The sequence below is a fragment of the Nyctibius grandis genome, assembly GCF_013368605.1.
Source record: "Nyctibius grandis isolate bNycGra1 chromosome W unlocalized genomic scaffold, bNycGra1.pri SUPER_W_unloc_1, whole genome shotgun sequence".
In the NCBI taxonomy this organism is placed as follows: domain Eukaryota; kingdom Metazoa; phylum Chordata; class Aves; order Nyctibiiformes; family Nyctibiidae; genus Nyctibius; species Nyctibius grandis.
Window position 1 is genome coordinate 1,655,547 of NW_027167472.1, and position 14,758 is coordinate 1,670,304.

At 37.5% G+C, this 14,758-nt stretch overlaps 1 protein-coding gene across 2 annotated transcripts in view; it reads left to right on the plus strand.

Moving 5' to 3' along the window:
* Positions 1-14,758, plus strand: part of LOC137677083 (homer protein homolog 1-like) — a 185,865-nt gene that overhangs the window by 153,589 nt on the left and 17,518 nt on the right. The window contains exons 8-9 of one of the 2 annotated variants that reach the window (XM_068424265.1): positions 1,227-1,307; positions 5,408-8,462. In XM_068424265.1, the coding sequence (XP_068280366.1) occupies positions 1,227-1,307; positions 5,408-5,596 (270 nt within the window). In that variant the 3' untranslated portion in view covers positions 5,597-8,462. Of the gene's footprint in view, positions 1-1,226; positions 1,308-5,407; positions 8,463-14,758 lie in introns of those variants that run through there. The other variant, XM_068424266.1, reaches the window with a different exon arrangement.

Sequence of the window (14,758 nt, forward strand, 5' to 3'; positions counted from 1 at the left end):
TAAGATCAGCACTTTCCTTAAACACATGCCAAAACTCCCAGCCTGTAACTTTATGATATTTATTGTGCCATCTGCCTTGGGCTGGACCAGCAGCAGGAAAATACAAGGAATTGGAGTAACACCTGCACTGGCACAGGTCCTAGAGGAAAGCAGATTTGTGCCACAGAATGATTGAGAATTGCCCCTTTACGGATGGGAAAAAGGAGGTGGAAGGAGCCGTGTATGAAGGATTGTTTGCCCCGTGTAAGACCAGATTCCTTGAGCTCTCCATGACAGACACAGTGGGCACTGGTGTGCATGTTCGGAGGGGCAGTGTATCTTTCAGGGTCTTGCCTCCAGTGGGGCTGTTGTTAGGTGTTACCGAGGAGGATGCATGAGAGGCACAGTAGTTACAGAATATCCTCCCAAAATGGAACAAAGCCTTTTCCACACTCCCTCATACTTAAGAGATTAGCCTCAGGTTGGTAATGTTTCCCATTTTGGTGCCCATGCACTTTTGAATTATGCTGAGCTGTTGGATGCAAAGAGATCTTTCTGAAAGGAGCTCTGGGAGGTGACTATGCCCTTCTGGGGAAAAGTATTTATTAGTTTTAAGTTTGATACCTTTTAGTTTCATTAACTGTTTCTATTCTTGTCTCCTGAAAGTAAGCTAAGAAAAGGTTTCTCTTCCATTCATTATTTTATCTATATTTGTTATTTTTATACCTTATTACTCTCTTCTTGCTAAATTAAAGATCCCATTTCTTTTAGACTCTCTTTTTACAGAAATCAATTGTCAAATCAGGCAATTTTTTGATGCTCAGCCCTGCTGCTAGTGACATAATAAGCAGTCACAGCTGAAAATTGATTTTTCTCTTGACAAAATGGAGGATAGATTATAATAGAATTTAAAGTATAAAATTGTTTCTCTAATTACAAGGACTCAATTTTCTAGGAAAACATTACTTCAGATCTTTTGTGTGGAAGAGAAAGACTTGGACTTTGATAGCAAAGAAAATGTTTATCTGTATTGTTGTTTATTCACAATAGAATTGCTGTTTTGTGACTATGATTCAAGAATATTGGGAGCAGGACTTAAACTTCATGTGCTATGGTGGGCAGTAGCTAACTGCCAGTTTTGATATCATTGCAATGGCTCACTCAGGAGAAGAAGCAGCAGCCAGCTTACCTGCACTGAGGTCAAGCTGGGTAATGTGTTGCTAGCAAAGTTGTTTCTTCTCCCTTAGGAAATAGAAAGATTGAAACAAGAAATCGACAGTGCCAGAGAGCTTCAGACACAGAGGGATTCTTTGACTCAGAAGTTACAGGTGAGCTATAGTGCATCATCTGAATTTAGACAGAAGGGAAAAATGATCATCAAGTGAGCAGTTCACATCAGCAACTTGTGCTATATTCACTGAAGGTGCCAGATAAATATGTAAGTTACATTGTGTTGCGAAGTTGTGGGTCAGGATGCTCCTTGGGAATTTGTACCAAAATTTCTACCTGCTGTAAGTCATTATTTTTTCCTCAGGGAACAGACCCAAATTTCATTTACAAGTCCACAAAATATGCTCAGGCTAGCAGATATGCTTCACTGATACATGTTCTAAGCAATTCTGGACTAATTTTCACTGTAGTGTCTTCCCATAGGTCTTGTGTGCCACTGAACTGTCAGGCTGTGTATCATAATGTTGGGATGAGTTTGTATTCAGCTTTTAAATGCTGTTTGAGAAAGTAAAGGTTTAAGTGTTCTTGTGTAGTACAGACTTCAAAAACACACTTTGAAATTTTCTTGGCATTAGAATCATTGTGGTTTTATTGCTTTTTCTGGGTTCTTTACTGTGTGTAAAGCCAGATGCCTCAGCCTACTGGAAGCAGTATGCCTTCAGTATACCCTCACTTGCTACATCTGAGCTCCTGTCCTTCTGTTGCTGGGCTGACCAGCCAGCACAGACACGCCTCCCTTGTGAAACCTGTCTTCTGAATGAGGCTGACCCAAAGCTTAGCTGGGTTTAAACTCTGAATTCAAACCTCAGAGTTTTGATAGGACTGGAAACTCAGGCATTAAATAGCTCCAAATCCGAAGTGCTGAAAGGTGACCCTCGCTGTTCTGCAGCTTGACCTAAATCATGCTGAAAACAAGCCCTGTCAGACTATCCACAGCTTAAAAATCGTTAAGCAGATATTCTTTGAAATGCATTACATGAATTGGAACTTCCTTGAATCTCATTTTAACCTACAGAATAAACTACATCATAAGAACAAAATGAGTTTATTCATTTTTCCCCATTCTTAAGTCAAATTATTTGGAAAAAGTATGTTATTATGGTATTTCTTTAAAGACTTTTGAATACACCTGAGCTTGCCTATTCCACTATTCCAAAAATTGTTGCTGGCTTTAGACTAAGCATGGGAGTTTTCAGCTGAAAAGGAACTTATCTGAGAGACTCAAAAGGAAGATTATAATGAAAGTTGCAAATTGTTCTAGCCGTAGCATATGCAATAATTTCAGTGTAAGATCACATGAAAAGTAATAATGAGCCAAGAACTAGCTATCCTAAGAATTATTAGTAAGAGATGAAAGATGTTTTAGAATTAGAAAATGTTAAGGTTTTATTAAAAATTATACTTTATAAAGTCAGTAGCTTCCTTTTGGTATATTTATATCTTTAGTAACCAAATGGATATATTATGTATATATTTACATATGTCACGTTGTAGGCAATCAGTTTCTGAAGATGATTCTATATGATTCTATTCAAATAAATTTAAAGCTGTCTTAGGATCCAAGTTAAAAGTTGCCTTTCTTCAGCTTAAAGCTTATTACTGACCTGATGCAGCCCATCTAAAAGATCTTGAATCTTTGCTATAATCTTCCTGCTTTGATAATGCTGGCTTGCTTTGAGCCACTTCACCCTACATCTGTGACGTCAGTGAAATGGTGTTTTCTTCTGTAGCTCCAGACAAACCATCTCTCATCTGTCCACTTAGTTGACTCATCATCTGTTTTCAGGGTGGTGGTCTCCAGGGTCCGTATCTGTTCATCTCACTCTTTTTTCTTCTGCTTTATTTTTTCCCTCTTGTGTTTGCAAATGTAACTAACTCTAAAATATTTTGGTATATAGCCCATATGAAAAACTCTATGCAAAGAAATTATTATTTCAAGGTGTATTACAGTTCTGACACACTCATATCAGGGAATGAATTAGAAAGCCATCATTGGCAAATTCCAATGAAGAGCAGTATGTTATCACTGTGAAGGGTAAGTATCAGGGCCCTTGTTACTTAATTTCATTAGCAATATAGAGAAGACCTATCAATGAGTCATGATCAGTGTGACGCACAGTAAGTCAGTATATCTTTATTACTGTGGCTGATTCCTAAATACAGCTGTTGTGTATGGTTTGAATATTTTATTTGGATCCTTGCACTGAATTCCACAAAAGATTATTACAGTGCAAACAACAAACATAATTTGTTATTAATTCATTCCTTTTCTAAAACAAAACAATGTATGACAAATGATTGTCCACTGTAAGAAAAGCTTGAAAAAAACAGTGTAAAATAAACCTTGTAAAGGGCCTGAATGTATCAGAAGAGTTAGTTCATTGTTAGATGAGATGATTAATTGCAAATAAAGTTAAATGACACAACTAGGGGAACAGATTATATCACATGGACACCTCTCCATTTCTTCCCATCAAGAAGCAACAGTTTTGAGGTACACTGACTTGTAATAGGAAACTGCACATGAGCTGGACGTGAACTTGTAATGTGATACTATTGCAAAAAATCAGTAATACTAATCTAGGGTAAATATGTATAAGGATCAAATGTAAAATTTGGGAAGAAGTGTTTTCCAGAAATTAAAAGCAACAGCTCATGGCATATTTCAGTTAGTTCTACTTCCCATAAGTCATTAAATATGTTAAGCACAGGTTAGGGAAAATAAAACAGAAGGAAGTATGGGAGAAAGTATATCTGAGGAAGTGTTTGAGGAAGCTAAATGTATATGGATTAGAAAAGGGATGTCAGGAATGGAATATAAATAAAGTACACAAGATGGAAGTTTAAACAAAAGAAGGGAACTCTTCTGGTTTGAAGAGATACAGGGAAAGGACTAGCAATGGAGAGTTAAAGGGAACCACCTTATGCTGAATATGGATAGAAGTTCCTACATCTAACATAAAGCTTTTGGTTTTACCTGGGTGCTCCCACCTAACAGCTCACAGCAGAACAATTCCTCAGTTTAAGAGCATCTGAGGAGGGCCTGAAAGATGATGTTCAATGCTAGATACAGGCCAAATATGAATTCACTAAGCACTTTTCCAGAGAATGGCTGCGCAGGGTGTATGATATAATAAATACACTGTCCCTGTGCTACCTTTGAGTGTGTTTTTCGTAACTGAAATTATGAAATTCAGCATGAATTTATGAGACGTTCAATAAATGAGACAAATAACAACATGCTATTCCAGACCCACGTGACTGCTACATTAGTAATTTGATAAAAGATAGGGCATCCGGTTTGCACAAAGCAAAGTAGCCGTGACCTCCCTCCCATCACACGCAAGCCAGAGCTGTGAGGGGTCCCAGCAGACAGCGCTCCCCTCCCGCTGGCTGGTGCGAGGGGGCTTCTCTTCATCGTGAATGAGAGCTGAGCTTGCTCAGGGTCAGATCCCCTCAGCCATTTGTAACGTGCTGCGGCTTCATCTTTCCATCCACTGTATGGGAACAGCTTGTCTGTACAGCACAGGTGGCTCGCACACTTTCCCTGCTCCCACAGCTGCACTACTGCAGAGCTTGCAGGTGGGAGCTCTGGGGCACAGTGCAACAAGACATTCAGCTTGCACTTGCTGGTTTAAATTTGTTGCAATCGATTTCACCTCGACAACAGTCTTGCTAGCTTATGTTTCTGTCTTAATTTTCAGGGTGAAAAGGCCTATAATGTGGGACAGGAGTAAGGTAGTACTCCTCCATCCATAAAGCAGTATTCTGGATGAGCTTCTATATGAGACCATTTAATGGGGACTGCGTACTTGAGCAATTCATATAGTCTAAATAAGGGAATACTTGAACTTAAGTAAATCTTTGAGAAGCTCTTTTCAGTAGGTGGCATATTTCTGAATGATAGAAGTGATAACTTACTTGAATATCACATCCATTGTTCACTAAATTTTATCCCTCTCCAAAAGTTTCTGTCCTTCAGATGAATTACTGGAAAAAAAAAAAAATGGAGGAAATGATAGTACATATGCAATCTTAATAACAATTTGGGTTCTGGTTTTGGCTCAGTGGAAACTGTAAAGGGTCAGAAATTGTTTCAAAAACCAGTTGACAAAAATAGCACACGAATACCAGCAGAAGGTTAGATTGCTTTCTGTTTGCGGACAACACATTAACATGTTATGTATTTTCTCTGAAGGAAGTAGAAATTCGAAACAAAGACCTGGAAGGCCAGCTGTCTGATCTAGAGCAACGTCTGGAGAAAAGTCAGAATGAACAAGAAGCTTTTCGCAATAACTTGAAGACACTTTTAGAAATTCTTGATGGAAAAATATTTGAACTAAGAGAGTTACGAGATAACTTGGGCAAGCTAATAGAATGTAGCTAAAGAAAATGGGATTTCAGTGCCAATCAGCTTAAAGTTGCCCTGTGTCTCTTCATAGGACTGTGTTGGGCTCTGCATCAAAGTTGCAGAAAATTAGAAAATGCTCAAATGCTCCTCTGAGAGGGCTTGTTTTAAATTTGAGTTGTATTTCAATGTAAAATTTAAACTCAGCTTGTAGGTAGTTAAAGAAAACAACAACAAACAAACTTGAATTACAAATTACCTCCTTGTACATTATTGGCCATAGATAACTTGAAAGATATTAACAGTAACTGAATGCAATCCTTTTCTACTTATCAGTGATGGAAGAATTAGCAGTGTCCCAGGTCACATCCCCTTTTTGTGATAGATACAATATAGGTTATCTGCTTTTTTATTTAAGATATTTAATAGCTGTGTTTTGTGCAAGAACTTAGTGATGACAGCCCTGTATTTTGTTGTTCTTAATAATTTCTCAGGATACTTTCCACTGTGGAGCAGCAGTGCCGTTACCAATTTATTCTTGCCAAGAGTGAGAGTGCGTTGCATCTTTAATTGAAACAAAGTTGCTATAACTGCTTGTATAAAGTTCTTCCTTTGGGGGTTTTTTCGGTTGGTTGGTTGGTGGTTTGTTGTTTTGTTTTTTTTTTTTAATATATATATATATATATAAAATGGAAGATACCATATTTCTTTATGGAGCTTACTCTGGTGTTCTACAATATTATCCAATGTAAGGTTTACTTTTTCATATGAATTCCATGTAATTACAGTGAGATACTATCTTCCACTTAACTATATTTTGAAGCCAACCAATGATGACAGGTGAGTCCCTCAGGAAAAAAAAAAGTCAAAAAAAAAAAACAACCCTGAGAATTTTAAATGTAAAATTTGACATGCACAGATAACAAGAAATAGCCAGTTTTTTGTTTTCTGGCCATGATCTATATATCAACTAGATGTTCAATTAACTGTTAACCTGTTCTGCAGGAGACTTTCAGAATGTCACATGAATTTCAGGTTTTGTGAATAATGGCTTATGGGGAGCATTGTTTATTACAGATTGCATTAAAGGTATAGAGCTATTGCAAGGGATTAGTTGTACACTGAACTTGTCCAGCCAAGAAAGCTGTTTCTAGAAGTTTTGTTGTCATAACAAAGTTGTTTTGATGTAATTTTAACAGACATTTGACAAACACACATTTCTTTATATAATATTTTTTTTAAAAAAAAAACAACTCTCGGAAAGGTAAGCCATGTCATGTGTTTTGCATCAAAGTACATTCTTGCCATAGATTGCTTGTAATGTTGAAGAAGGCTTTTTTAAAATGTATGAATGAGTGTCAGACTTCAAAGTCGAAAGACGCACTGACCTTTGTTTGCTCCCCAAATTAATTTGAATGTTAAACATGAAATCTAGCTGCTTATTAAATTTGTACAACACAATTTTCTCCACTTAGAGACTGCTATTCAAAACTAGAAGAGATAAGTTTGTTTTTATGTGTGTACTGTGTGTATATACTATATAATACACATAGGTTCTCATTTATATCAGAAATACATGCTTTATTTCTAAAATACAGTTGTTTTTTTTTTTCTTTACTAGTAATTTATCAGGTGTCCTCTGACTAGTCAGGAAAATGGTTTAGGTCAAATGCTAAACTGTCATGTATTATACTGCATGTAATGTACACAATGTTTAAGTTTTCTCCATTTTTTTAGGGTATTTTCTCAACTATTTTATTTATTAAAGGGGGGGAGCTTGGTTCAGCATGCTACTGGTCAAAAACTTTGTGGTGAGCTACGTGTTTTTCATTCGGTGGATTTTAGATGGTGGTGTGCATTTCTTCATCAGGTCCAGATGAGCAGATACGACCAGTTTTTAATTTACCTGGGGATGTTAGGGACTGATTCTCTTGTCACTTGTGCTGCTGTAAACCAGATGTGTCCTTGATGTGATATCAGCAACATTCAGTTGGCATAACATCTGTGGAAGTGCAAGGAGAATCTGTCCTGTTAATGTTCAGTGGACATAACAAGGATGAAGAAAGAATAAAACCACAGAAAGTTGATGATGGAATAAATGTAATATTATTTTAAATTATATTATTATTGACATTTTTAAAGATATGATGTCATTTACATGTGGGAAAATAGTGGACAGAAATATTTCCACTTAAATTTTGTGAATATGTGTGGTACATGAGCATTTCTATGTATACATACACACATGTATATACAGAACATGGAAAAATTTAGATGTGCACATTTTTAATATTTTCTTATTGAAATTAAATTTAAAATTGGAAATTGGTATTTGAGAATTTCTTTTCTCAGTAGATATGCTTCCTTTCCTTTTTTTAAAATAATACAATTACTGGGGGCTGCACCTTTGAATTCCCAAATAGTCGTCAAACATAAATATGGGATAAGGTGGACATATGTGCACATATAAATAAAATCCTATTGCTAAGAGTATTTTTAAAGTTTATTTACAGTAGGTGAGTGTTTAGAAATTGCAACCTAAAGTTCATACTTAGGTGGTTATACCTACAGTAGCCTCTCCACTTCTGTTTTAAGACAAAAGTTTGCCTGTTTGAAACATTACTTTTCCCAGAGACAGATATTATGCATTGTATCTATCTATCTTTGATGAAACCATGGGAATATGTATACCAGAAAACAGTGTTGAGTACTATAGCCTGAAAACATGACTGTGAACTTGCACAGGAGGGAAGAGCAGTCACATCACATATAACTTGCTATATGGCAACTACAGTCTTGTAAAAAAGAAAAGAATTACCCAAAAAATTAACAGAAATACTCAACAACAACAAAAAAAGAAAAATCAAAAATACACTTTTTATTTTGAAATACAGTTGCTGTTCTCTGTAGAATGTACTTTTACTCTATTTTTTTCTTTAATATTTTTCAAGTATGTACAAGTGATAGCAGCAGCTACCTTAATCTTTCAGGTGCTACTGGATTTTGCATTGTTATGTTGTGAAATCCTGACTTTGACATAAAAGATTTTTGTAAGTATATCCCCATCTGGATAGTTAGTTTTTGGAGTGTCTTGTTCATAAGCCATATGCCTCAATGATCCAGAAATTGCATTTTTCTATGTGGACAAAGTAAAATGTGTGAATTAATCTATTACAAACTGGGAATTCCTTTTCCTGGCTAATATATCCAGGAGAGAGGAGAACAAAATGAACTGATAATGCAGAAATGCTGTTATAAGGTCTCTAAGAAAATACATTTTCAAGTATTATTATATATAAAGGGCTAAACCAGATGTAACACAAATAAGTATCGTTTAATGCTATCGGTGGCATTCCCAGGATAATCCCTTTAAAGAAAAACCTGCAAGAATGAACAATGTGTCAATTAAAGATTAATATTTTGGGATGTGTCTTTTCAGTTGTCAGTTGTGGAAGGTTTCTGATTTCTGCTCATTTTTCTACCAGTTAGGGACTAACTTCATGTTTATCTTCAATAAGGGGCTAAACCTCAATTTGTTTTATCATCTTTTATATTCTGTACTGAAGTGGCTACTGAACAGCACTCTCTGAACACTGCATTCATTAGGAGGTTCATTTCAAAGGCAAAAATCAAAGCCTTTTTCAGAAATACTGCATGGAAAGAAGAATGGAAAACTGTCACAGACCTTAACTCACTGCAGAACTGTGGATGTTGATAAAAGCACTTAATTTAGTTGACTACAGAAATCTTGGATCTTGAGGCCAAATATAAATCTGATTAGAGATTAGATCTGAATGTCAAAATACAATTTAAAAAACCCACAATCAACCATCAAGAAACTCCGTCCAAATGCATGTAGTTCAGTCTCAGTAACTGGACATGCCAGTTAAGTGCACAGCTATACACTGATTTTTTTTTCAGGGAATGGACCTAATTCTGCAAAGCAATGTTCAAATTGTCTTGTTTACATTTTCTTAATAATGCTGCATATGTGCACTACCTCTGAATGGTGCTAAGCAGAGAACATATCACGGAATAATAGGTATTTTTTTTTTAAAAAAAATCTCTATTTTTGCTTAGTAGCATTAGTTCCTTGTTATACTCCACTTACTTCAGACAAGTAGGATTAATTTTCTCCATTATGTTAAATGTTTGGGAATGATGAAGAGAGTTTTGTGTTAGATCCTGAAGTCAGTTCAGCTCATCTCCACTGTTTTGGCCATGAAACATAGCCGGAAAGCAGGTGCAACTGTTTATATCAAAAGACCTGCAATACCTCTAGATAGTATGGGTTCTCATACCATATGGGTTGAGGTAGCTTGCCTGCCACAACCTCCCAGGGCCTTGTAGCTGCCAGTACTGCCTCTGCGCTGTTGGCAGCTCATCCTAGGACCAAAGAAACACAAGCGTAATATATACCCACTTTCTTCCTCATTGCCTGATCTTGCACAAGCAAAACTCAGCTGCAACAATACATCTGGCAGTTTGTGTCATTTTCAAATGCAGGCATGGGAAGGAGTAGTAACCATCAAAGATGTTTTAAATTTTTGGAGGAAAATGTAGAGTTGTCAAAAAGATTGCCTTACATGGATCTTCACAAACAATACGTGCATCCAGATGCTAAGGGGAGAGGAAGACTTACACTGACAAGGTATGTTTAAGTGTAATCTGCATGTATAGATTTCCTCCTTTTGAGTTAAATTAAATATGGTCATGCAGATATTTGCAAGCTTAAGTTTTTCAGAGAGGGAACAAGATCTTTGAAATTCTTTGAGTCTGGGTTGTATTTTGTTAAATGATGACAGGAATTTTCTCTAAACAAAACAAAGGAAATGGGAAGCAAAATGATCTTGTACTTCCCTGCAAGAGAGAGATCACAGTGCTTAACTGCGGATTGAAATGTGAAGATTAAATCTACTTTCTCTGCATCTGAATATACGATTCTTTTTTTATAATTCCAGCAGTGTTTCTCAGGAACCAGAAATATGACTTAAAAAGTAGTGAAAGGCACAGTGCTCTCTTCAACTTTCACTTAGTGAGAGGAGCCAGAATAGTAATGTATAGTTGAGCAACTCAAGTAGCATCTAGTGTGAGCATCCTACACCAAAGTCCCTACTGCTCAGCCTCACTGCTACACCCTGCTAGCCATGTGGAAGCTAGCCCAAATGTGGCTGCACTTGCTGTCTGTCTCAGAGGCATCCCCAGAGGGTTTGTTGTCTTTTGTTCAGAAGCTGCTGGTTTGTGTTGTAGCCCTTTTGCTACATTCTGCACATTTGCTGATTTGCATGCAGGGGACGAAAACAGAGGGGGAAATTTTGTTCAACAGATCTGAGAGAAGCAGAATAATGTGTTGGTTTGATATAAGCACCTTCTCCCCAACTCTTTGAAAGAAAAAGAAATTATGAAAGCATTATTTGAAGTGGTTGTTATTATAATTTGAACCTACAAAGGCAAAACTTTTTTTAATACTATTTTTCTTGTGTTTTTTCCTTTTTCGTGTCTATGTTCTTTTCTCCTGCGTAACATGGAACAGCTTAGCATATGTTTACAATAAATGTAAGGAAGTGCTAAACTGCTTATGGAACCAGATACATAAAAATCCAGTGCCCTGCTCACCAGCCAGGCACATCAGCAACCCAAATGAAAAGCACATAAAAGATAGCTGTAGGTATGGGGTGCTGCCTGTTGTGTCTGAACATTTCTTAGCCTCAGCAAAGGAGTCAGACAGCCAAAGAAGCTGAGAAGAGGCAACAAGGAAGCATCAGGAAGTATTTTGAATCAAAGCTGGCTAAAGCAGTGAGCAATGCAAGTATTTGCAGAAGACAGGAGTCCGTATGCTCTTTATTGATAATGACTGCATTTCAGAAATAGAAAATTCCTATAAAGTGTGTTTATCTCCTGAAGTCAAAATACAGTAATATGTCAGGATTGACAGGCTGTTTTCAGAAGAAATTGAGCTGATTTTCCTGCTAAAACAAAGGGATCGTATATCAGGCAGCAAAACTTCCTGTCAAGCCAGAGGATTTCAGTCATCACCTAGGGTAGGAGACATGTATTTTTCAAAGGAATTAAATCAACATTTGGAAACTTCCCTGAGAGAACCTGTACAAAGATGAGAGCAGAGCTCTATGCAGAAGCAGCAATGTGCCTGAGTCAGACTGGGAAATCTAGCTACAAGACTTCCAGTCTGGACTGGCAGGATGGGTAGGTAGCAAACTGTGCTGTAGGTTCAAAGGTTTTTAAGGAAATTGTGACACTTCGGCCAAATTGCAGCAATGAAGCTGTAACAAGGACATATGTATCTAAAAATAAAATTCAGAAAGGAATCAAGGCATCACAGAGCACAGCAGAAGTCAGCCCCATGGCTGAGCAAGCAACCACACCAGGGACTCTCAGTACGTCCAAACATATGCAATCACCTCTATAACCCTGGCAGAGAGGAGGTTTTACTTATGGCATAAAACACCAACAGATTAACCTTCCATTGAAGCTGGATATACAGCTCAGGAATAGCTACTAGGTGGCTGTGGCATTCACCGTGACATTGTAAATCACTCTTTCAATGTGCTGCACCAGAAAAGGAAGCCACTATTTGAGGAAGTTGTAAGCTGACCTCCATGACCCCCATAAGACTAGCTCTGTCTTATACTGGATAAAAGCTGGGGCATAGCTACTTGGAAAACAGTTAACTGGCAGCAATGGTGACAGTGGTGTTTCAAGGGCTCAGGCCTTCATCATCTGGAAGGTCTTGGCAGATATAAGTAAAGAAATTCTAATTTACAGTATTTCAGCATGAGGTTTTGGGTTTTTTTTAAGGAAACCCCTTGTCTTGTTATTGCAATGACATGTTGATGAGCCAACGGAAAACATCTTAGTGTAGTCTTTGGAAACAGGTAGGCCCCTTCCACTAATTGAGCTCCAAAGGGAGTAGGAGCTAAATTTTGCATTCAATCATTTAACCAAGCTGGTACTGACAGTAACAAATGCTTTCTTATTCAGAAGCATCCCTGAAACTGAGTATCCACTAAGGATTTCAGCAAATTTGTGTATCTGGGCCTCATAAGGCAGAAAGACTTTAGATCTGTTGGGTAGCTGATGGCTGGGAGAGAACCCAGGTTTATACCAAATGGCTGATAGTGCAGTCTTGCAGACAAATGCTGGTTGGGACACAGAATTTCTGTTTAACATTTCTGATTGAAAATTGATATTAAAAGATAAAGACCTGAAGGGTTTGTTTTTTCTGTGAAATGGGACAAAGTATTGACTTGGGACTGTAACTGCTTTTGAGTATTTAAATGTGTTTTAGATGTAATAGTTGTTAGGTTGTATACAAAGCTAAGCAAAGCATGTCATGGTAGGCAACCTGTAGCTAATATTTTTCCCAAAAACGTAGCCTGAATAGACACATTCTTTTAGAAAAGTGACAAACTTCCCTGAACAGAAATTTGCTCAAGCATGCTTTGACTAATGCTAACTTTGAACTAATGCTAGCTTTGACTGAGGATGAGTCCTGCACTCTTCCCTTCTCCCATCTTTTCCAGGAAAGGAGTAAATGAGAAGTAGACATGCTGTGGGTGTCACTTGCTAGCATGCGGCTTTTCTTGATCCTGTCTGCTGGCCATGAGCACTGAAGGAAGTAGCCGAATGACCAGACCTTGCAAAGGCAGCTCCAGTAGCACAGCCCAGCCCAGCATGGCCTGTACCAGGCTGACCCACTGAGTGTGCTTTAATTTAAAGATGAGTGACAGAGCAAAACAGTGTGGCTAGGGGATGATGGGACATATAAAAGGCTGTTGCAGAGAGGGTAGAAATAATTTGTTCCGACAGTGGCAGTAGGCAGGACAAGAAGTAATGACCTTATGCTTCAGATATTATGAGAAGCCTTCAGCCAGTAGGCACTGCAATGGATCACTTAGAGAGGCTGTGACCTTCCATCAGTAGAAGCCTTCAGGAAACTGTTATGGGAATGACATATCTGCTCCTGCAAGAAAGGGGTAGGCTATGTGATTTTTATTTTTTAATGCCTATTCAAGGCTTTTTTATCCTTTTTTTTTAACATGTCATTAGAAACCAAGAGCAGAGTGCAATGGCTTCTTTGTTAAATTGTTTTTGCAGGGCTCTGTGCACTCCAGTAAGTGGGGCAGGCGGGGGGAGGGCCATCACTTTATGATGCTTCATATGAAGTTGATTCATAAAACATCTGTTGCATTGTATAAGTTAACATGCATGGCAGTTTGAGCATACATTCATGATTTTGTACACTAAGAGCTCAGTTAGTTACATTTCTGCTAAAATTTAATAGGATTAAAATAAAGTACTGAGGAAGAAAAAATTATAGTTAATAGAATCATTTTGGTTGGAAAGGAATTCAGTAAAAAGTGCTTAAGAATAGGACATTCTTGATTATATAAAACACACATCTGAACAACTTAGCTTTCTACCCAAAACAGAATTTTTGGAACAAATTAAAGAAAGAAGTGACCTGAAAATTAACATTTCAGGCCATTTTTTCCACATACTGAATCATTTGCCCAAGAAAGAGTATTTCTTTGCCAAAGTAAGCCTCCTGTGGAATCGATGGTCAAAACTGCTGGCTCTGAATTTTCAGAAAAGAAGAGGAAAAATAATCTTCGACTGGGGTTACTTTTCTCACTTCAGTAACTGTGAATCACCTGTTTGGGGGGGGAAGGGAAGGAACATCTGAATAGTTAAATGGCTGTACAAATACTCTCTGATCAACAGATTCAGCAATTCCAACATGCAATACTGAGCAGTGTCTTTAAAAGCCTTGATTCTCTTTGCTCCCAGGGTAATGACACTTTAACTCTGAAGCCAGGACACACAGAGTATAACCAAGTCTTTTTTTGCCTTTTGGTATTATTGGCAATGAACACAGATTAGAGTTTGAAGAGGCCCAAAATACTGGATTAGAATACGGAGAGCAAAAGCTCGCTTCTTCGCTCAGTTACATTGTCCATCAATCCCAGGAACCCAGGCTTCTCATTACTTACAGTACTCTAAATGCACTATAGTGATTTATGTGTACCATTATGTACATACACACAGATAGGCTTGGGATACTTTTGATAACCAATAATCTTCTGTTTTTTCATACAGAAGCTACTGCATCTTTATACTGCTTGTTCAGCTGTACTTCAGATACACAGAATGCCTCAACATTTTTGTACATGGGTTAGTCTC